The sequence below is a fragment of the Diceros bicornis genome, chromosome 28 (genome assembly GCF_020826845.1).
Source record: "Diceros bicornis minor isolate mBicDic1 chromosome 28, mDicBic1.mat.cur, whole genome shotgun sequence".
NCBI lineage: Eukaryota > Metazoa > Chordata > Mammalia > Perissodactyla > Rhinocerotidae > Diceros > Diceros bicornis.
In genome coordinates this window covers 20,108,168-20,132,264 of record NC_080767.1, presented here as the reverse complement: position 1 = coordinate 20,132,264, position 24,097 = coordinate 20,108,168, and the positions used below count along the sequence as shown (strand labels likewise).

The 24,097-nt window shown below is 40.6% G+C and overlaps 2 protein-coding genes across 3 annotated transcripts in view; one reads left to right on the top strand and one right to left on the bottom strand.

The window, feature by feature from the left end:
• The window catches only part of SHOC1 (shortage in chiasmata 1), a 78,024-nt gene extending 73,797 nt beyond the window's left edge, over window positions 1–4,227 (top strand). The window contains exons 26-27 of the mRNA XM_058523773.1: window positions 69–1,035; window positions 4,023–4,227. Coding sequence (XP_058379756.1) covers window positions 69–1,035; window positions 4,023–4,123 — 1,068 coding nt within the window. The 3' untranslated portion in view covers window positions 4,124–4,227. The remainder of the gene's footprint in view (window positions 1–68; window positions 1,036–4,022) is intronic.
• Window positions 4,228–10,533: 6,306 nt separating this feature from the next.
• Window positions 10,534–16,914, bottom strand: GNG10 (G protein subunit gamma 10). Of its 2 annotated transcripts, none has more exons than XM_058523771.1 (3): window positions 16,791–16,914; window positions 11,862–11,993; window positions 10,534–10,824 (listed from the first exon to the last, which is right to left on the bottom strand). In XM_058523771.1, the coding sequence occupies exons 1-2, from the start codon at window positions 16,869–16,871 to the stop codon at window positions 11,868–11,870; spliced, it is 207 nt and encodes a 68-aa protein (XP_058379754.1). In that variant the 5' UTR covers window positions 16,872–16,914; the 3' UTR covers window positions 10,534–10,824; window positions 11,862–11,867. The 2 variants fall into 2 exon arrangements, with proteins under 2 accessions (XP_058379754.1, XP_058379753.1); XM_058523770.1 differs by having other exon boundaries at window positions 10,534–10,827; window positions 16,791–16,906.
• Window positions 16,915–24,097: the final 7,183 nt, after the last annotated feature.

Below are 24,097 nucleotides of genomic sequence, written 5' to 3'. Positions count from 1 at the left end.
TTTATATTTACTTGACTGATGTTTATATTGTATTTGTATTGTATGAATTAATATTTTTAATATTTTAGCATTTTTGTGGCATCACTTCCTTATTCAAGATTAACTCTTCTTCCATAACAAAATCACCTCAAATTTCATCACTTCAGGAAAATAGAAATGAGACTAGTACCTTCACTTCTCAGAGTTCAGCTTCTGGCTCTCCAGACTCCGTCCTTCAAGAACATAATGAATATGACCAATATTCAGACTTAGGAGAAATAGTACATGACGACACAAACACCACTTCAAATTATAGCTTTTCCCTTATGGAACAAAGAGAAATGCCATGCATTTTACCACCTGTGATTTCTTACAGTCAAACCAGCTACTGGAAAGACTCCAGTTGTAACCCTAACATAGTGCAGAATAATCCTTTCCTGATTAATACAGAATCAAGGGACATGGCTGGTAACTCCTGTCTAAACCAGGATGATTCAGAGTCAGATATCTTTTCTTTGGGTCTGACACAAATGAATTGTGAAACCATAATATCACCTATTGACACTCAGAAGAGAGGTGCCCCTAATTTTATAAATTATCAGAAAAGGGGAACACACGAAGCAAAAGGACCTATAAAGAAAGAAGTATCTGCCCCTATCTTTCCATTAGAGGGCTCTCCATATCCTCTTCATTGGAACTTTAAGAAAAATGTCTGGGAACAACAGAATCTCTCATTCAACTTACAAGATGGTGCAGAGCAGACCACATGTGACAAATGGTACTCTCAGAAAGATAATTTATTCACTAATCAGCAAAAACGTCTATCAGATGAGTTAGAAGGCTTTATATGTGAAAGTTCAAATACTGGAACTAAAGAGACTTTCTGGAGAGAATTATCACCTGTCCCCAGTTTGGATTTATTTTGTGCTTCTGATTCTAATGTAAATCAAAAAGAATTCAACAGTCTTGACTTCTGCCAAAGAGCTGGAAAATGTTTAGGACAGAAAAGGTACTCTGAATCTTCATCTAACTCAGGAGACAAGAAATCATTAACAGGTAATACTGTCCAATAGTTGATAAAACTACTCTCGAATGTAATTTAAAAAGATAGAACCACCACCAAATTAAAAAAAAAATTTTTTTTAATTACTGCACTTAAAGAATCTTCAATAGCTTTTGGTTCAAAGAGAAAATAAAAATTCTGCTTATAGAATTAAGAAAATAAATGCAAAGAAAATGTGTCAAATTCTTGTAGCTTTAGATGAACTAAGCATTCAACTTAAAAAGTTAGAAATGAAAACACAGAACAAATCTAAGTAGAGCAGAATACTAAAATTAGCAAAGGTTAAACAAGAATAGTGAATTAGAAAATTGCCTCTTCGTCGGGCAGGGGTGTTTAATGGGCTGACATTTATTAAGAGTTTATTATATGCCAAGTGCCATTCTAGGTCCTTTATTTGGATAATTTAATTCTGACAATCCTATTAAACAGATGCTACTATTAGCTCTAATTTACAGTTGATGTTTCTGAACATTTAATTATATCAGTTTTTAAAAGGATAATATTTTCTCATTTCTGGTAATTATATCTTTTCTTTCTGTGCCATTTCTTATTGCATTGGCCTGAGCATCTAAAACAAAATATTAAGTTCTAATGGCCATACAAAAGTGGGAAAGAAAAAAAAATAAAGGGAGAAGCTTAAGCTTTAAAGCTCCTCTTTTGCATAGGCCCTTTTGAGGCCTGAGAAGAGCCCAGAAAATCTTGTATTCTCAGTTTTATTAAAAGAGGACCTCCCATGGGGCCGGCCCCGTGGCTTAGCGGTTAAGTGCGTGCGCTCCGCTGCTGGCGCCCCGGGTTTGGATCCCGGGCACACACCGACACACTGCTTGTCCGGCCATGCTGTGGTGGCGTCCCATATAAAGTGGAGGAAGATGGGCATGGATGTTAGCCCAGGGCCAGTATTCCTCAGCAAAAAGAGGAGGATTGGCATGGATGTTAGCTCAGGGTGGATCTTACTCACAAAAAAAAAAAAGAAAAGAGGACCTCCCAAATTGTATAAGCCCCAGGACTCACAGAGGAGCTTCCAAATTGTATAAGCCCCAGGACTCACAAAACTTGGATTTGGTCCCATTTAATCATCATAATTTGTTTTGTTCCTAATTTTAATGGGAAGTATTTTATTTCTAGTTTGGTAAAAACTTCTGTGAGGAATAGATGCTGAATTTTATCTAAACTCTTTTTGGCACCTATTGGGGAAAATCAAACATGTTTTCTCCATTGACCTATTAATGTCAAGGATTATATTTACAGCTTTACTAATATTAAGTCATTTTTGCCATTTCTCTGATAAACCTAATTGGCTTTTGAGGAGTGATTCTTTTAACATGCTGTTGAATATGGTTGCTAATATTTATTTATGATTTTTCATATCTACATTCATAATGAAATTAATCTATTGTGTTCTTTATTTGTGCTCTGTCATGTTTTGATATGAAGGTTATTCCAGCTTCATAAATGAACTAGATGAAATTCCATCTTTTTTCCACCTGGAACAAATTAAGCATGTGAATTACTATATATTCTTGAACATAGGGCACCCCAATATGTCAGATAATCCCCCCATTTTCTCAATGAGAAGATCTCAGAAATTATTTTCTAATAAATGTTAATATTTAAGCATTTAGGGATACAGATGGAATAGTCAAATATCTACCTACATTTTAATTCATTAATTTAGTTATAAATATATATTCTAAATTGTATGTAAATAATTTTGGTTTAGAAATGTTGATTTTTTTCACTTTCCAATTATTTCCATAAAATAATTTCATTCAAACATTTCACATGAATCTTTGATGTAGTATCTTCATTATCACTATGGAAACTTTTGACTTTTTTTTACTGTGGTTTTTTAATGGCACATCATTGCCTCCAAATATGTTGTTTAAGATATAACCTTTTCGGGCCGGCCCCGAGGCTTAGCAGTTAACTGCGCGCAGCGGCCCGGGTTCGGATCCTGGGCGCGCACCGACGCACTGCTTCTCTGGCCATGCTGAGGCCATGTCCCACATACAGCAACTAGAAGGATGTGCAGCTATGACATACAACTATCTACTGGGGCTTTGGAGGAAAAATAAATAAATAAAAAATTTAAAAAAAAGATATAACACTTTTTGAATTCATATTGATGCAGACCTAGAAAATTTATCCAAAGCCATTGGCATAATCTCAAGATAATTTTCCATTTGTTCTGTAGGTGTATATTTGTGATCTCTATGATAAAATTACCTAGTACATTGCTTTTTAAATTTGCTTATAATGGCATCCAACTCTTACAATTATGAAATTATATCCCCAGGAATAATTACTAATACTATTTTAAATATTTTAGCCTCCCTTTTTACTGATTTAATCAATTGACCTCTATAAGTATCCAAATCTAGGCTATTTCAGCCTAATGTGTCATATATAATACAGTCATATGAGTCCATACATGATGACCACCTATCATATATCAGAACTGAGGATAAATTCCACAACAGTACAAGGATTAAGGAACAGGCTTAATGAGGGAAAACTCAAGAATCCAGGGAGATTTAATTATTTGTGGAAGGCAGGGACATACAAATATGTGTATTTAACACTAATTTTTAGTACTGGGCCATTAAGTACAGGTGCATATATGCTAAAAAATGTAATTTTTTTTTTTCTTGCTGAGGAAGATTCACCCTGAGCTAACATCTGTTGCCAATCTTCCTCTTTTTGTATGTGAGCTGCCGCCACAGCATGGCCACTGACCAGTGGTGTAGGTCTGCAGCCAGGAACTGAACCCAGGCTGGCATGCTGAATTTAAACACTAGGCCACTGGGGCTGATCCCAAAAATATAATTTTTAATAGTCATTATTTTATCCCAGTTTGGAAAATTGAACACTTTGTAGATAGATGATGAAGTGAGAGGATCCACTTGAATAGGTGGAAAAAAATAGCTACACTTTATTATTATCAGCAATAAAATGGTTTTCCTTTTTCTCCTTTTAACAGATTTCACGTGCTCACAACTGCCACAATTCAAAAAACGACGTCTAGCATATGAAAAAGTCCCTGGTAGAGTTGATGGACAAACTCGTCTGAAGTTTTTTTGAAAGAGAAAAAGAATAGTGCTACATGCCATATTCGATTGTTTTTAATGATACAGAGTGATTTAGATTTGCTCATAAGTTAAAGAAAATGCAATGGTTCTTACATGTTCTCGATGTTTCTATATTAGATTTTCATAATATATATTCTATAGTTTGTATCTTTGTAAGCAAAATATTCTAATTAGCATAAAAGTTGTCATAAGATCCAAATATCTCCTAGATTCACCTAAACATCATAAGCCTTTTTTTTTCTTTTTAGAGAAATAGAAAACGTTATTATATATATATAAGGGTTGTTTAGCTGTCTTCTGAAGGGCCCGCTGCCCCCTAGCTTTCCTCCAGCAAGCCTTTTAAATGAGCCTCCGTCTTAGCCTGACCCTTTGAATCAAGAAGTGAAGATCATCACAGTCAACCCTCCATCACCAAGAAAAATTAAATCCTAGGGCAAAATTGAAGTTAGAGAACTTCCAATTTAAAGTATTGTCTTCCATAAACAAAACTTTAAAACAAATTACTAAGAGAAAATATTTGCAACCCACATAATAGAAAAAGGGTTTACATTCCTAATATACAAAGAATTCTTACAAATTGATAGGAAAAAGACAACCTAATAGAAGAATGGGCAAAATATATGAATAGACATTTCACAGAAGAAACAAGAATAGCCAATAAACATTTGAAACAATATGCAGCTTCATTACTTATTAGGCAAATGCAAATTAAAACAAAAAATTACTGTTTTTTCACCTATCGGATGGACAAAACTTTTGAAAATTCATAATATCCAGTGTCAGCATATTGGAGAAAAATAGCACTTTCCTATATTGCTGGTACAACATTTTTGGAGGATAGTTTGTGTATTTTTAAATGGATGGTGGTAGGTTTCTAATTATTATGGTATTTGTATTCTGTTGACTGCATTTAAAGGAAAGATGTAATCATTTTATTTTATGTCAGAATTTCTAATAAAATTATATTCTTTGCAACTATTCAAAGTTATGATGAAACTTTTATATGTCAACTCTAAAATGGAAGTACACGGAGTTTTGACATTATTTTATGTGGTACACAAGCAAAAATGTTTGAAGACCACAGGCATACTCTCTCTGCTGGCTTCTTAAATGATCACCCCATTACTACCAAAATCGGCCTCTACCGTCTGAGATCCAAAGGACATTCAGACATCATCTTACTTGACCTCTCTTTAGCACTGGATACTGTTGATCACTTCCTCCTCTTCGAAACAGGCTTAACTTCACCTTACACCGCCTCTCCTACTTTGCTCTTTCTACTCTTCTCTTTCTGCCACACTTTTATTTATAGGATGTTTGGTTTTGCTTGGGTGTGTAGGGGGTGGAGACTTTAAAGAGAAACTACTGCTGGAAATCGAATTGGAATTTCTGTTCTACTTTCTTAAAGTTTTGGCAGGATTGCTCCTAAACTAAGGTAAGGCTGAGGCTTCCCAGCTGGCAGACCTCCTTTATCCCAACTTTAATCAGCTTCCGGAGGAGAGGAGTTTCTTCATAGGCCGTAAAGCCCTTAGGCCAAGCTGTCCGCACCCGCCTCTCTGCTTCCTCACTAGGTGGAGTGGAAGCAGCTGAGTCCTACTGCCTGCATTTCTCAATGATGCTTGCTGCTTAAGGACACCTTCTGCTTGGGCCTGGAGCAGCCTCTCATGCTGCTGCCCATCAGAGGTATTACTGAAAGGTAAGTCTTGTGTTGGGAGCCTGGGAACAGTGGATACAGTAAGAGAGCTCTGCTCCAGCAGAGCACTTCCAGGGAGCGATTGTCACGTGACAGGTTGGGCTGGTCCCTAGGGAAAGCCTGCAGGGTCTGGCTAGCCCCTTATTAAGAGGGCCAAAAGTGTCAGTCCAGCCTCCAAGATCCTCTCCCAAACACTTGATCACATGGAATTGTTTGGAACAGCCCCAACTTCCCAGGTTGGCTCTTGCAATGGCAACTTCAATTCTTTGTCTGAGCCCATTTGCATGTGAGGTTTTTCATGTTCTAAGTGGGGGTTAACGTGCCCTTGGATCCACTGCTGGTGATAGTGTAGTGATGCTCTGAGGGCTTTTGAGTGGCCATACCCCAAGTTCCTAGGCCCAGTCCAAACTCTGCAGGTCCCACCAGAACATCAGCGACCCTTCCAATTGTGGATAGATGTAAGGCACTCCTTCTCTTGCCACTGAGACTCAGCGTACAACTGGGGATCAACACCAGGGTGTCCCACCCCTGGCTCTCACAGTAAGAGCCTTGTTATTCTCCCCAAATAATAAGCCCACCCTAACATAAGAGATTCAACAATTTTAATAAATGGAGTAGCCTGGGATGTAAGGGGTGGTTGCTGTAGCAATCCAAAATTAGGGCTGAAAAAATACATGTTTTTCTGTCTTTTGTTTTTTATTTGGTTTGTTATGATTTTTACCATACAAGAGTTTTTAATTCAATACTTCGTTTATTTAAATTAAATTGCTTATTCCTTTAAATTAAATTAATTTGACATAGTCAAGTATACACATCTTTTCTGTTTTGATTTCTGGGTTTCCTGCCTTGCTTAGGAAGACCTCTTTTATCTTAAAGTTATGTAACTATTCTCCTAATTTTTCTTCTAATGCTTTTGTATTACCTTTCTTTAACCCATATGGATTGTTTTACATCGTGTAATACAGGCCCAATTTTATTTTCTTCCAAATGGATAGCCAATAATGCCAGCACCATTTATTAAGTAAATCATACTTTCCCACTGAATAGAAAAAAAATAGTTGGCTATTTCTGAACTATTATGATCCAATCATCTATTTGCCTCTTTCTATACCACAATATTATTTTGGGTTTTCTTTTGTTTTTAATTTTTTTAAAAATCATATTGTTTTGATTCAGCAGCTTCAGAGTAAGTTTTAATATCTAGTAAGGCAAGTTTCACCCTTCTTTATTTTATACACACACACACACACACACACACACACACACACACACAGTGTTAAAAACTGTTCTTGGACACTTGATTTTCCATATGAACTTTTTAGATATTTTAACCAGTTTCCCTCAGAAACATTAATAAAACAGAAATTCCACTAAATTTACATATGAATTCTACTAACAGTGCATTTTAATTAAATTGTCTTAATATCCTGAAATTTATTTAGACCTTCTTCTATAAACACCAATAAAACCTTTATGACTTTCACTGTTGTTAAATTTATTCTCAAGTATTTTTTATAGTTTTGTCATTAAAGTGGAAGTGGGATATAGTTTCCATTTCCATTTTTGACTAGCTATTGCCAGTATACAAAATGCTTTTTTTTTTTTTTTTGGTAAGGAAGATTAGCCCTGAGCTAACATCCGTTGCCAATCCTCCTCTTTTTGCTGAGGAAGACTGGCCCTGAGCTAACATCTGTACCCATCTTCCTCTATTTTATATGTGGGATGCCTGCCACAGCATGGCTTGATAAGCAGTGTGTAGGTCCACGCCTGAGATCCGAACCTGCAAACCCCAGGCCGGCAAAGCAGAGAGCACAAAATTAACCACTACACCACTGGGCCAGCTTGAAAATGCTTTTTATTTTTCTAAATATACTTTGTACCCAGCCAGCCTCCCAAGTTCTATTACAAATTCAGATATATTTTACTAGACTTGCATGAGTTTTCAAGGTGTACAATTATGTCATCTGTAAATGAAGCTGGGTATCTGAGGGGTACTGTAGATATTAAACCAATTTGCTGTTTTTCTGGTTTAACTTGAGTGGTGACTCGAGGATTTGGGAGCCTGTTTTGCAGGAGAAAGAGAATGCCTTCGGGGAGGTTGCGATCACTGGATGGCTGATCACCAGATGGCCGCCCTCAGCAGGTGCTGAAGTCCAGAAGTCAGGTTGCCCAGAGGCTTATCAGGAGTGACCCCTTTGTTTCCCTGAAGCCCCTCCTGCCGAGTCTCTTAGCTTATAAAACCCCCCTGCTTTCTGTTCTAGGGGAGCTGGACTTGAGCCAACCCAGGCTCCCACCTACTTGTTTTGGCCAATTTGAATAAATTCTTCTCATCTCCAAGCACCGATGTCTCAGTGTTTGGCTTGCTGGGCATTGGGCACACGAACTTGAGATTAAGAGGTTCAGTATCATAAATACAAATATTGTTTCTTCTAAAATGTTTACACCATTTCATTTTCTATCTTACTGCATTGGCTGAGACGTCCAAAGCAATGCTGAATAGTGATAAAAGGTATCTTGGTTTGGGCCGGCCCCGTGGCTTAGCGGTTAAGTGCTTGTGCTCTGCTACTGGCGGCCCTGGTTCGGATCCCAGGCGCCCACCTACCCCCCTCCCCGCCCCCGCTTCTCCGGCCATGCTGGGGCTGAGTCCCACGAACAGCAACTAGAAGGATATGCAACTGTAACATACAACTATCTACTGGGGCTTTGGGGGAAAAAAAAGGAGGAGGATTGGCAATAGATGTTAGCTCAGGGCGGGTCTTCCTCAGCAAGAAGAGGAGGATTGGCACGGATGTTAGCTCGGGGCTGATCTTCCTCACACACACACAAAAAACGGTATCCTGGTTTTTTTCGTAATATGCTGAATGCTTCCACATTTCATCATGTAGTATGAAATTTGCTGTTGGTTTTGATAAACTGTCTTTATCATCTTTAATTTTTTTCTGTTCCTATTTCACCAATCCACTTAGTTTTTATTCAATAGCTACTGAATTTTATTGAATGACTTGTTGGCATAGATTTTCTTCTTAAACCATTCATATAATGAATTACATTGATAGTTTTCCTTATATTGAACTGGCTTTGTCAGGTTTTAGCTTCTCTTGATACACTACTGAATTTGATTTATTATATTTAGGACATTTACATCTATATTCATAAATGAGATATCTATAATTTTCTTGTACTATTTTATCAAGTTTTTGCTGAAGGGGAAACTGGAATCAAGACTTTTTTGTGACATACAAAAAGCTGTACATAATTAGTGTATACAACTTGATGAGATTGGAGATAAGTATACAACTGTGAAACCATCATCACAATCTATGCCATAAACCTATCCATTACCTCCAAAAGTTTCCTCCTGCCCTCTTATTATTATTTTTTGTGACAAGAACACTTAACATAAAATCTACCCTCTTAGCAAATTTTAAGTATACAATACAGTATTATTAACTACAGGCACTATGCTGTACAGTAGATCTCTAGGACTTATCTTGTATAACCAAAAGTTTGTTTTTTAATGAAGATTTTAAAAAATACTTATTGTTGTTAAGATGGCGAATGGAACATGTTTAAATGCTGATAGGATCCAATAAAGAGGTTGAAGACAAAGGAGAGAAAGGATAATTGATAGTGTGACATTTCAGAGGTGAAACAGATCCAGAGAACAAATGAAGGGGCTAGAAAAGGGATACCTGACTTATGATAGAATGGGAGGGATTCAGATCACTTAGATTTGGAAGGTTAGTGGCCGCAAGTTAAGGGGGTTCCCATCTAACACTTCTGTTTTCTGTCTTAACACTACTTATGCTCAAAGATATTTTCATTTGTTTATTTATAGTTTTATACATAGCTATTTCAAAGAACAAATGTTGCCAGTAATTGAGATCTTCCTGCATGTTGTAGATATATCTATTTTTTACAAATTCTACAAGAACTTATAAACAAAAATGTCACTTCCCACTTCCAAACACTCAATCTTACAAGCAAACAGAAATCCATGAAGCCTTAAAACAAAATCAGACACAAAATGTTGCTGTCACAGAAAATGATGAATTAAGCAGAAATTTTATTTCCAACCTCTTCAAAGATTATTACAAACACAAAAGTATCCTTTTTTAAAGTGTCCCAAATTAAATCAAAGGCACATCATCAAAGTAAAACACTTGTGACATTAAAAATGCATTTAGGTTGTAATATTTTCATATTACTTTGCTTTCAATTATTTACAATGTTTTTAAACATTGTACACATTTTAAACATTTTTTTAAAGACATGAAATAATGTAGTATTCTTCTTCAAGTACAACTACAACTGTAAAGTAGAGGAACTTAAGAAGACAAAGACCAAATCTGCTTCATACACAAGTGGGGCAATCTAATATACAGCCCAACATTAATCTTTCCAAACAAGTTTGCTAAGAAACAGCTCCCATGTTTAGTGTTACAAGTAAAACAATCTTCTCATTTAGAAAAATCAAGACATCATTTGATTAGTAAAGGCCATTCTTCCCCCAAGTTTATACTTGCTTGTCTTCATTTAGAAATTGTAAATTCATGAGAAAAGAACAAATTTTGTTATGGTATAAAAATCTTAGTCAGGAACAATTACAAATATTCAATTTTTTAACAAACAAAAATGTTTTCCTTCCAAAATGTAAACATCCAGTAAAGAAAACATACATAATGTTCCAGGTATAGAAATACTAGTAATTCACTTATGAAAGAGGTGTGTTGGGTATATTTGGTGGTAATGTTTTAGTTTAAGTATAAAGTACTTCACCAAAAGAACCAGGCCATTATTATTTAAAGTCTACTACTTCACCCAGTTTCCTTATTTGAGTGGAAATTCATCAATTTCTGTAGAATTTTGGCTATAGGACCAGGTCACAGGAAAGGGCTGAAATATCTCAGTCATTTGGCTAGAGAGAAGTGTTTTCTTGAGATCTGGAGGCAGTTATTCATCACTTTGCACTTGAAAGCATTCCTCAGCGAACTTCTTCCCTGCTGAAAAGAGAATTTGGTAGGTTTTCACTTTAGTAAGATTTATACATAAAATTAACTACTCATCATTTCACAGGTCACTTTAGGATTTTCAAAGTAGAAAGTAACAGGTTAATACAAAAAATATTCAAACCACACCATTGAATGAGCATCACCCATGCAAGTGCTTTGTAAAAAGAAAAGTGCTATGCCAGCAATAACACTATTATTTTAATACCATAAATGTGGACATTTTCCATTAAAAGGTACAATAGAACCTGATAGTATGATTACTTCCTTCTTTCTAATGTGAACAATTTCCTTTTGCAAGCATGTGAAAAAGGACCTAAGATGATTATGTACTATATGAACACCCCTTAGACCACATAATTTTGAAATATGTTGGCCCCAAAAGACTCCAATAATCTATTCTCTGACTTTTTCCCCCCAAAAAAGTGAAAATCTGAATGAGACCCCAATACAAAGCACTAGAACCCATGAAATTTCTAACATGCCACCAGAGAGGTGTTTTCATTTCAAAAATCCATTTTTAAAGCTCTTTTAACCCTACTCACACTTCTCCCCAGTACTACATTTCTTCCTCCATTATAACACAGAGATGTATTCTGAAAGCCTTTAGGAAAGAATCACAGCCGGTGGTAGGAACAAGTCTCCTCCTCTGGGCAGTCCTTAGTCCCAAGAGCAGCAAGGGAGTTGATAGCACTAAGCACCAGATCACTACTCTGGGATGGTGTTAAGGACAGAGAGGGTGGGATTAAGGTCAAGAAATGACTATCAGCCAACTCAGTTCAAGAGCTCAAGTACATAAGGATATTAACATCTCATGAGTTGGTGCCAAGGAGGACTGAGACTCTCCTAATTAGATGTATTCCACAGCCAGGGTAACTATAGAGTCACCCTTCAGGGAAAGTTGTGCATTTCACTGTTTTTTAATTCCCCCAAGAATAGTAGAAATTCAAAACCTGGTTGCCCAAATCCTTTGGGAAGCCCTGTGATAATGCCATGGCCCCAACACGGCACAATGTATCATTACTCACTGGTCTTCAGAGTAAAGCACAGGATCTGGGCTCCCGGAAGGGGTTGCTTCCGGCTGGAACACCAACCAGCAGGGCATCCTTGCAGGCATTCTGCATGCAGTACTGCTGCAGCTCTGCAGCTGCCTGAGAGACCTGAAACAGAGGGAAAACAGCTTGACACAGCTGTTCAGAGCCAGAACTATCCAGCAGCCATTTGGTATTCTGAAAAATGGGCGTACAACCTGATCACACTTTTTGCGACCTCCAAAAGTCTCTTTTGTGCTGAAAGTTCTAAATAACTGAACTCCAAAGAGGAAAGGTTACAATTTCTATCAACTTTGATTTAGGATATTTTTGGTTTAGTTGCTTGTTCAATAAAGGAAAGATAAAGCCATAGCTTTGATCCATTTAGAATCCTAGTTTTGAGACTGAATTAGTAAAGAAATAGCTCATTCTAATGTTCCCTTTACAAATTTTCACTTATGAAGCATGCATCGATATTTCCAGGTTTGCCATGCGAACAAACTGTTTTAATGTTAAGGCTGGAACCTTCTCCACTCTGCTCAAAACAAGTGACAAAATTCTTCCACCATGCTTCTGAGGCGGGATAGCTTATTGGTTAAGAGTGCAGCCTCTGGAACCAGACTGCTTGGACTCACATTCAGCTCCATCACTGCCTGTATGAGCTTGGGCAACTTATTTAACTTCTCAGTACCTGTTTTCTCATCTATGAAATGAATTTAGTAATAGTACCTACCTCACTGGCTTGATGTGACAATTAAGCAAGTTAATGCACACAAAGCACTTAGAATAGTGCTGACACAAAATTAGCAACATATTTGTGGCAGATTGCAAAACCAGTCACAATATTTTGCAGCTCTTCCCACCAAGAGGTGGAATCTATTTACCCACCTCTTGAATCTGGGCTGGCCTTGTGACTTGCTTTGACCAGGAGAATGTGGCAGAAATAATGGTCAAGTTCCAAGCCTAGTCCTCAAGAGCCTTTGCAGCTACCTCTCTTGCTGTGGTTGGAACCCTGAGACCACCATCTAATGAGCCCAAGCTAGCCAACCGGAGGGCTTGAGGAGGAGACCCAGTCAGCCGGCCCCCAGCCACCTGCCTACCAACCTCCGACAAGTGAGTGAAGCCATCCTAGATCATCCAGCCACCAGCCAACCCTCCATTTGACTGTAGACGCACGGGAGAGCCCAGCAAAGATCCATAGAACTATACAGTTGAATCCAGCTCAAACTGTTGACCTAAGAATTGTGAGTTAATAAATGTTGTTTTATATATTTATTTATTTATTTGTGAGGAAGATTGGCCCTGAGCTAACATCTGCCAATCCTCCTTATTTTTTTTTTTTTGCTGAGGAAGACTGGCCCTGGGCTAACATCTGTGCCCATCTTCCTCCACTTTATATGGGACGCCGCCACAGCATGGCTTGACAAGCGGTGCGTCGGTGCGCGCCCGAGATCCAAACCAGCGAACCCCAGGCCGCGGCAGTGGAGCGCGCACACTTAACTGCTTGCACCGTCAGGCCGGCCTCAATAAATGTTGTTTTAAACCACTAAATTTTAGAGAAGTTTATTAGGCAGCAATGACACAATATTATTCTGCCTTTCTTCTTATCCTCCATTTGATCCATATTTTTACTTGGAGGCTTTCCTCATTTTCCATTTTTCTTGCATTGAAAACGTATTTTGTATAAAATCTCACTCATTGCACAAAAATGATTCCAATTGCTGTTCAAGTATTACTACTAGTTTGTGTTAATTTTCCAAGCTTCCAAATAACTGGAAAATTAACTCCTTATGTTACAGTTACTAGTTTCCAGAATGCTTCAGGAATTTTGGTTCCATTAATGTAATAACAGTTTACTTTATATTATATGAATACAAACACAAAATATAAATATTATCAGACAAATGTTTAACCTTACTTTTCCCTCAATAGAAGTTCTGACATTTTCACATTACTTATAATTGGAATTAATGGTTAAATATAACAATTATTAATTCAAAAGAAATTTGGAACCAATTATGCTCATGTTTACTATCTCCACATCAGAGAGAATAGGTGAACTCCACACATGAACGAAAGCAGACTGTCTCCCAGGACCCCTGAAGAAATTAGACTAACTGGACCCTAGCCCAAAGAACATGGTCAAAAAGTTCAGGTGAGAGGATGTGCAGAGAAAATAAGAGTAAAAGTGATCAGCATTTCTCTAGCACTTTCAAGGGAGAGAGACTCTAGACTGGGAGAATATAATCCTAAACACTTGGAAGCTGTCGCCTGCCACTGGAGGTAGGATAATTTCCACCCGAATTATATGACTTCTCTTGGTTTGAGCCCAGCAACTTCTGGGAGGCTTCTCCAAAGCAAAGAAAGGGTCTTTGGAAGGATATCAAGCATTCCAGTCACTGGGAAGGGATGCCCTCCATTACATGCTTGAAAATTGGTGTCCTGGTTTATTTACCAGTTAGCAAGTCTGTTAAAGAGATGACACCTCTGGGTGTGCTGAGAAGATCCACCATTGAGCCCTGAAATGAGGCAGACTAGACCTGGATTGTTATGACTCCCTAAGGTGCTGCCTAAGAGAAGCCCTGCCAGGCACCCCAGACTATACTACCATGAGGACACCCCTCAAATAAGCTTATTATCTGGGTGACCTTGAGCAATTCACTCAAAATTCTCTGGGTCTCAGTCTCATGACCCATAATTATTTTTTACATGTGGCTAAGAGTGTCTTCCTGAGCTACTCCACAGGGTAGGCGGGCGTCGGGCTCACAGTTTTCCTTTCCACCTGAGGTCCCAACATCAGCTTGAGCATTTTCAGTTTCAGTTCCCTCACCTTCTCTCCTCCAACAACCTTCTCCTCAATGCCAGTAGTTACAACCAACACCTGTAACTGCTCTACACCTGAAATCTTACACTCACCCATTCTAGTTTCTGATCACAATCTCGCCTACCATCCAGGGGGCCGCTTCCTTTAGTCTCACTACACCTGCTCTTCCGTCTCAGGAAGAACACCTCCTCCCGGTTTGTCTGATCCATCACTAGAAGGCTGGCTCTGTTCCTTCTCTATCCAGCCTAGGTTCAGCCTTTTTCCGGGCAGACCCTCGAACTCCTTGCCTGCCAACCCCACTTCCATCTTTCTGACACATCTCCCCTGCTAACCCACTACTTGGATTAACTACCATTCACCTTGGGCACTCAGATTCCTGGGTGGCCAAATACTGCTGGAGAAAAAAAAAAAAGCACAAGTAGGACAATCAATCTCCAATCTCACAGTAGTTGGGTCTTCAGAATCACAAAGCGTCTATGGATGTACCTGCTAGGGGGTCCTCTCCATTCCCAACAGCACTCTCTCCCCGACCCTCCCTCTTGTAACTCCATTAGCTCCCTTTCCTCTGTCCTAGAAGAAAACTTGGCCTCCTATTTCACAAAGAAAATTATCATCATACAAGTCCTTAAGCCCATATCTGGAAACATCTGTCTTTACACATATCCTTATCTCCTTCCTTTCTGTCTCAGAAGGTGTCCCTCCAATCCATAGACAGATCCCTTGACTCTTGTATCTCCAATTCTCCTTCTCCATTTGTTTTTCCCCTTTGACCTAAAAATATAGTTTGTTCCTTCCCCTTAACCTAAAAATATGGCTTCTCATTTCCTAAATTAAAAAAAAAAAAAGTTGTTCCTCTTTAAAACCAAATTTCTTTTTTTAAAAAGTCTGCCTACCCTGTTACATTCTAGATTCTGCTTCTACTACTACATATGTCACTGAAACCTCTTCTGTATTCCATAACTCTCTCTTTACCTTGTTTTATAATCTTCACATCACTTATTACCTGAAGTTATTTTATTTATTGGTTAATGTGTTTATTATTTCTCTTCCCCACTACAGTCACAGTATTCTCAGTACCTAGAATAGTGCCTCGTACAGAGAAAAGGCATCACTGAGGTAACATGGAATATCTCGGCAGTGGTCGCTCACACATACCTACATTCTACAGATAACGCTATACTAGTTGCTAAACACAATTATACAACTGATGCTTTTCACTCAACTGACTAAACACTGGACATGTTGACTAAGCCCCCAATTTTTGAAAACCCCTCTTTCCTCGCTTCAGCAGCCTTGCTTTCTCTTGGTTCTCCTCTTCTCGCAGCCATCCGTGTTGGCTGGTCCCCGGTTCTTTACTAACACACTTCGTTCGCTCCCATACATTCTGACGCCCTCTTTGAGCCCTGTTCTCTGAGCTTCCTTCTGCCCGCGTAGCCAAACACCTCCAGGCTATCCCCTCTAAGTCCACATCCTCCCCCGCCCCGCCGCGAACCCGCTCCCCTCCTCTCCGCCGCAGAGAACGGCAGCGCCATCCTTCGCGTCCACGCGCCAGAACCTGCGCCTCGCCCTCCCCCTGCCTCTCGCCCTCATCCCGTCAGTCCATCACCAAGGCGCGTCTACTCCGCCGCCTCCGCATCTCCGGCCTCCATCCTCCCGCACGGCTGAGTCCAGGCCACCAGCGCGTCGCCTGCGTTACTGCGCTCCTCGCGTCCATCCTAGCCCCCCCGTCGCTGTCCACACCGCTGAAATGGAAACGCCCCCGGGGGCCCGCGGCGCCGGACCACCCTCGCGGGGACAGGCCCGTCTCCCCGGGCCCACCAGGCCCGGCCTCCTTCCCCTCGGGCCCGCGTCCCCGCCTCTCCCGGGCGCCTGGGTCCGGGCGCGGCCCTGCGCGGGCTCCCCGGCCGCCGAGGCCGAGCACGAGTCCTCGCGGCCGCCCGCCGCGTCCGGCCCCGCGCGGTCCAGCCCCGCGCGGCCGCTCCAGGGCTCCGGGGGCCCAGCTCGGGCCGGCTCCGCAGCCCTCCGCACGGGCGGCCGGCCCCTCGGCTCAGGTCCGCGGACGGCGGGGCGGGCCGGGGCGGGGCGCGCTCCCGCCGCCTCACCTTGATCCGCTCCACGCCGGCCTCCAGCTTGAGCTGCTCCACCAGGCGCTGCAGGGCGCTCACGCTGGCCCCGGAAGCCATGGCGGCGGCGCTGCGCTCCGAGGGCGGGGGAGCCGGCCGGGAGCCGCCGGGCCGCAGCGGCGCCGCCTCGGGGCGGGGAAGCGGCTGCGCCCGCCCCGCCGCCCGGCCTCTCCCGCGGCCGCGCCCCGCGGGCACAGGCGCCGCAGGTAAGCGACAGTTTGGGCCCGCGAGTTGACTGACACCTGTGTCTGGATTCTAAACGTAGATAACACCTGCATCTACACGTGTAACCGGAGTCGCGTCGTGGGGCCCACACACGAGCGCGCCTCTCCACATGGAAGCTTCTGGGGCTTCTAGGGCGAGCGGAGTTGGTGTGGGGATGGAGAGGGCAAAGACGCGTTCCTGATAAATCAAAAGTATGATCCTTTGTGGCTGGAGCCAAAGTGGGAAATGAGCTGGAGAAATAAGGGGCCAGATCGTGCGGGCTTCTGTGCCACGCGGAGCAATTAACCAGAGAAAGAGGAAGGCAGTTGGTAGGATTCCCATGAGACAGGAGCAGGTTTATAAATTAGCCTGCTCCTGTCTCATGGGAATCCTACCAGTTGATTCGGGACGGTAAATAAGGTAAACAGGGTAAAATCCCAGACCCTGACATCTTTGCTGAACATAGAGAAGAAAATTCAATTCAACCCCGTCACTCCCATCTCACCATTTAACTATAACCATTGTTTTTATTGTGCTGCATTTTCTTTTTTTGTTGTGTACGTTAGTTTGTTTTACAAAACTGGCATCATTACTGTGTGTAATGTATATATATATAATGTTGAGTTTTTCCACTTAATGTATCATGAATATTTCCTTATTATTCTTGTACACCATTGTATTTGTCAGAACCCACTTAAAACTGAGTAATGAAAAAGGGTAATATATTGGCTTGTGTAACTGACAAGCCCAGGGACTTTAAAGTAGTGGATTTCATTGCCCAAATAATAGCTTCTGGGCTCTCATTCTCCATCTCTTGGCTCTGCTTTTTCTGAGTGTTTGCCTCTTTTTCTTCAGAGGTGACTAGACTCTCTCCAGTGCTGTGAAGGAAGGTTCCCTGTTTTCATTGACCTAGCCTAACAAACCCAGGAGCGAGAGCGCCTCTTTTCTTTCTAATTGTTCCAGCAAAAATCCGTGTAATGGATCTCACTGACCGTATTGAGTCCTGTGCCCACCCCTGAACCAATCACTATTTGAAGGCAAGGTTATGTGGAGTTGGAATGCTCAGATTAGCTGTGTCTGGCTGAGAGCAGGATGGGGAGTGGGGTCAGCCCCACCTCTAGTGGGGGCTGGGTGCACCACCCAACTTCCGCATTTGGGACTGGGGCACTCATTTCCCTGGCTGCTGGGAGTAGCAGCAGCTGATGCGTCTCAGCTAAGTTCCTTTCTGGGAACTGCCCTTAGCCAGAGAGCCACCCCTCCCAGTGTCTGCTCTCAACCATTGATTGATGTGGAATGTGTGAGAGCTCAACCCCAAACCCCTTGCCTCAAGTTAGGACAACATTAAGTGATGGTCCCAGCTCTAGAGCCCCTCCCTGGGGCCATCTGAGGCCTTTATGGCAACAGGCTTCACAGTTCAGCTCCTCCCTCTGCCCAATCTCCACTTCCTGGGCTCCCCAACACGTGCTGATTTTGACACTCCCCAATAAACTTTTTGCATAAAAATCACCATCTCAGAGTCTGTTTCTCTGTGAAACTCAAACTAAGACACTCACCCAAACCACATGGAATGGGGCCGGGGGGAAGAATGGTTCTCCAAAGGAAATCCAGGATGCTGAAACCAGAAGAGGGCCAGAGACAGTCAAAAAAAGTATGCCCTACATCTGTTGTTTTTAATGACTGCATGGTATTCCATTGTTCAACTGGATCATAATTTATTTACTACTGCCCTATTATTTAACCTTAAACATACAGCGTTGTGCATGTCTGTTTTATTTCCTTAGGATTCCTAGAAGTAGAATTGATAGGTCAAAGCGTATAAACAGTTTTTAAAACTTTCCCCTACTTTATCCTCCAGGAGGTGGTAGCAATTGCTATTCCCAGCAGAAGGCTGCCTATTTCTCTGCAGCCTCACAATTCTGTATTGTAATTCTTTATCTTTACCAACCCAATGGATGAAAAATGGTATCTCAAGTCTTTTAAATGTCTTAACTGTTGAGACTGAATATTTCTTCTATTCATTTTGGGAGCATTATGTTCAGTCTTTGGGGTGTTAAAGAGATTTCTCATCTTGTGACAGGAGCAGATTTGCGAATTTTAAAGCCCTTTCTAGTGGCAAGTTCCCTCACCGCACAGAACTTAGCATATATTCTAGTCAAAAGGTGAAAGCACATGTTGGAAACATTCCTAGATTGGTGAGTAAGACAGAATAGAATGGTTGTGTGTCGAAAAGATGTGGCAAAGAACTCAGAGCAAAGTTATAGACTGGAAGGATTAGGAAACTCTCGTGGATAGTGAGACCCAGACCTTGAAGATATGGGTCCTGCAGATGGCACAGAGGAAGGGGGAGAGCATTCCAACAAAGGGAAGAGCAGAAGGCCTTGTATACGTGGAATAAATGAATTAACGAACAGAGAAGGCTCTAGTGAGTAATAGAGGATAAAGCCGTTAAGACTAGAAGTTACAGAAAACCTCAAGAGAAACAGAAAGGTTTGTGGCAAACAATGGAGTAGCCACATGGTAAGACATTTTAGGATTATTAAGCTGGGATGAGGATACAAAATGAACTGAAGTTGGGGAGACAAGAGGACTTCAATAATAGTTTTTGTTTTGTCTTTTTGGTGGAGAGAATGGCTGGAATGAGGCCCCAGAGAGGACTGTGAAGGTAGGATGGAGAACAAGTTCAAAAGACTAAATCAGGGCCAGCCCAGTGGCTTAGCGGTTGAGCGCTCGCGCTCTGCTGCTGGCGGCCCGGGTTCGGATCCCGGGCGCGCACCGACGCACCGCTTCTCCGGCCATGCTGAGGCCGCGTCCCACATGCAGCAGCTGGAAAGATGTGCAACTATGACAGACAACTATCTGCTGGGGCTTTGGGGGAAAAAATAAATAAATAAATTACAAAAGACTAAATCAGTAGTCCTTTATGGTGGTTATCAAATGCAGAGGAAAGGGGGCAAAGGCTTCTGAAGCAGAGTGGGCTAGAACTGACGCCTGTAGCAGAAATCAAGAAACAGGACTAGGTTTGAAGGGAGGAATAAAGAACAGGGAGGAGTTTGGTTTAGGACTAACTTTTCCACTGTACTGCTACGTGCCTCCAGGCTGTTGACATGTTTAGTGGCAAGATGTTGATCTGGGAGACATCTGCCCAGTGCAATGACAGCTGGAGAAATGAGATTGTCTCTAATTAGGAAAGGCGGCTTTGGGGTGGCCCACATTACTACACATAATGTAGTACTCGTGTGTCAGCCAGGAAGTAGCAGAAAAGGTCGAGAGGGGTGCCCGTGTCCCTCCTTCATGCCCACCTCTGTATGGCTCATTGTGCTAGTCTTGGGGAGGAGTGGTCTGGCTTTGAAAGAAACAGCCAGGCTTTAGCATAAGGCCTCCTACAGCGATCCATGGACAAGCAGGCTGGGGACCACTTGTCACTGAGGAGGGCTGACCATCTGTGTTTTGCTTTATACCTTACCAGAATGTCTTCTCGTCCATTATTTTTGCATCATGGAACTTCAGAGGGGAAAGAGACCCTCAGATAATGTAGTCCACTCCTGGTTTTAGAGATGAGGAAACTAAGACCCATTAAGGAAAGTGACTTGCCTACTATCACACAAAGTGGGAAAAGAACTTTCATTTTAGCTTTCGAGAGAGGCTACTGCCCACCTGAAGGACTAGAGTCTATTCCCAGAGATGCAGTTATTTCCAGAGCTCTGAAAAGACGTGAGGCGTGGGGACAGACCATCCTTTCCTCCTCACCCCAGCTAAAATGCTCAGATCACTAGTATATTATTTTAAAGAATTTGTTACACATTTTTTTGTTGGTTAAAATAAAAACTGATAAATTTCCACTGTTTCTAAGAATCTCGGTACTTGTTAGAAATGTCAGTGTCCTTGTGAAGACAAACGTTTCATTTGTTTCCCTATTACGATCTATAATTCTTCACTCCTCTGACATGTATTTTGTCGTCTTTTTACTAACAGTGGGTTATTTTTCCAGAAAAGGGGCTTAAATTACTCTTCTCCATAAAAATAATGATATAACGAGAAAGTGTTTCTTTCTGCCAATGTTATATCAAAATGACAGTAATATATACCTTTGGTTTTCTAAAATGATTAAAAAGAAACAGGAAAACACATTAACAACTATATTTAATGTGACACAGTATAATGTACCATAAAAAAATTACTTCACTTCCTTATACCCATTGCATTATTTTTAGAACTTAGAAAATGAATCAGGAGCTAAAGATTCACCAGCAGGTTTGTAGATTCAGCTTCTCTGGAGAGATTTTCACAGGCATTTTTGAGACTTTGGGAGGTAATGGAACTTGAGGCTCCCTGCTGTCCTTTTGAGCAGCCATTTCCAAGACGCCTCGTGAACTCATTGAAAGGGTCTCTCAGTAAAACGCAGGCCTTAAACTAGCAATTAGCTGATTATTCAATTGTCTCTGAAAGTTCATTCTTTCCTGAGTTGTCATCTCCGTTGCTTCACCTTATACCCCAAAGACAACCAGGGGCAGGCAGCTGCTTTTAAAACACAATTCCAACCCTAAGGAGCATCACTTTTTTCAGTCTTGCACAAGGTAAGGAATTCAAGTGCCTATTAAAAGAAAAAAGAAACAATGGATTTGGAGTCATCAGTAAACTCTCTCCTATTACCATGGATTTTAATGAATGAGAATGACTCCTATTTCCTATGAAGGCAAGGAAACTCATTTATTGAGCACTTCATATATGCCAGCACTTGACTCCTATCTTGTTTAATTCTCATACTAATCCTGTGAAGTAGTTAGTATCTCTACTATTAAAAATGAGGGGCCAGCCCCTTGGTGTAGTGGTTAAATTTGGTGGGCTCCGCTTTGGCGGCCCAGGTTTGTGGGTTCAGATCCCGGGTGTGGACCTACACCACTTGTCAGCCATGCTGTGTGGTGGCAACCCACATACAAAGTAGAGGAGGATTGGCACTAATGTTACCTCAGGGTGAATCTTCCTCAGCAAAAAAAAAAAAGAGAGAGAGAGAGAAAACAAGGCTCAGAGGTTAATCTGCCCAAAGTCAAGCTACTAGTCAGTTGCAGAGCCAGAAACCAAGCCTTGGTCTATCTGGCTACAAAGCCTGAGCCATTCCACTGTGTCCTGCTCATTCTTCTTGGGGTTATAAAAGGAGAGAAGGGTTGAATGGGAGGAAGTTTCTCCATCCCCTAATGAAACTAGGGAGGAGGAGACTGTAAGAAACCCCATAGGTCACTGTCCTAAGACCTTGTGATCCATTCCAAGCACAATTGTCAAGGATACTCTGAATCCTTTAAGTACTAAGAAGCTGATTAAAGTTTACAACTAATTATGTAGGCTTTTAAATTAAATACCCATAACATTTCTCAATTGCAGGCAATCTAATCTGCTTCAGACCCTAAACCTATGTGTATTTGCAGGCTTATAAAATTTTAAATCCTAATTATCTAAAAAGATCTCCTCATTTCACAGTTGAGGCAACCAGAAATGTTAAATAATTTTATTAGCAAATTTTATTTAGTTATTAGCTTCTAGATTTAGCCTTAGCCAATATTTAAATGTGAAGAGTATCACATTTTGCAAATAAAATTAATTATACTTCATCCATACACATGTAGTTTGTATCAATACCAACATTTATCTGCCTCAAATGCACAATTATAACAGAGCCCTTGTCTGATTTAATGTCTTAAAGTAGCTAGATCTGTTTATACTAATGTGTAATAAAAGCCACTTCTCTTTAATTTCCACAGACCTTTCAGTTTGGGGCCAGCACACTGGTTCATAACACCAGCTGAATGTTAGCTTAGCAATGGCTTCCACTCAAGCAAAATGTCTCCAAGGTTTGGGTGATAAAAGTTTACTGCCCTTTCAGTCCAAAAAAAATCTCAAAAGAAATGAACTATGATTTTCTAAACATAAATTCAATAGTACTAAAATACTTGTTAATTCTCTAAACTCAACTATTTTTTATGTAACATTTTAAAATCCTATATACCAATTGTAGTGTTTAAGATTCTAGGCATGGCATGGAACATTCTCTAGGATAGACCATATGTTGGGAAACAAAGCAAGCCTCAATAAATTTAAGAAGATTGAAATCATAACAAGCATCTTTTCAGACCATAAGGCTATGAAACTGGAAATGAACCAGGAAAAAAAAACTGGGAAAGTGACAAAAATGTGGAGATTAAACAACATGCTACTGAACAACCAATGGATCATTGATGAAATTAAAGGAGAAATCAAAAACTATCTGGAAACAAACGAAAATGATAACATGCCATATCAAACCATATGGGACGCAGCAAAAGCGGTCCTGAGAGGGAAACTCATAGCGATACAAGCCCACCTTAACAAACAAGAAAAAGCCCTAATAGGCAACCTTAAATTACACCTAACAGAACTAGAAAAAGAAGAACAAACAAAGCCCAAAGCCAGCAGAAGGAGAGAAATAATAAAAATCAGAGCAGAAATAAATGATATTGAGACCAAAAAAACAGTAGAAAGGATTAATGAAACAAAGAGTTGGTTCTTCGAGAAGATAAACAAAATAGACAAACCCTTAGCCAGGCTAACTAAGAAAAAAAGAGAAAAGGCTCAAGTAAATAAAATTAGAAACGAAAGAGGAGAAATTACAACGGATACCATGGAAATACAGAGGATTATAAGAGAATACTATGAGAAATTATATGCCAACAAATTGGACAATCTAGAAGAAATGGATAAATTCTTAGACTTATACAACCTCCCAAAATTGAACCAAGAAGAAATGGAGAATCTGAATAGACCAATCACAAGTAAAGAGATTGAAATAGTAATCAAAAACCTCCCAAAAAATAAAAGTCCAGGACCAGATGGCTTCTCCAGTGAATTTTACCAAACATTCAAAGAAGATTTAATACCCATCCTCCTCAAACTATTCCAAAAAATAGAGGAAGATGGAACACTTCCTGAATCATTCTATGAGGCCAACATCACCCTGATACCAAAACCAGACAAAGACAATACAAAGAAAGAAAATTACAGGCCAATATCGCTGATGAACATTGATGCAAAAATCCTCAACAAAATATTGGCAA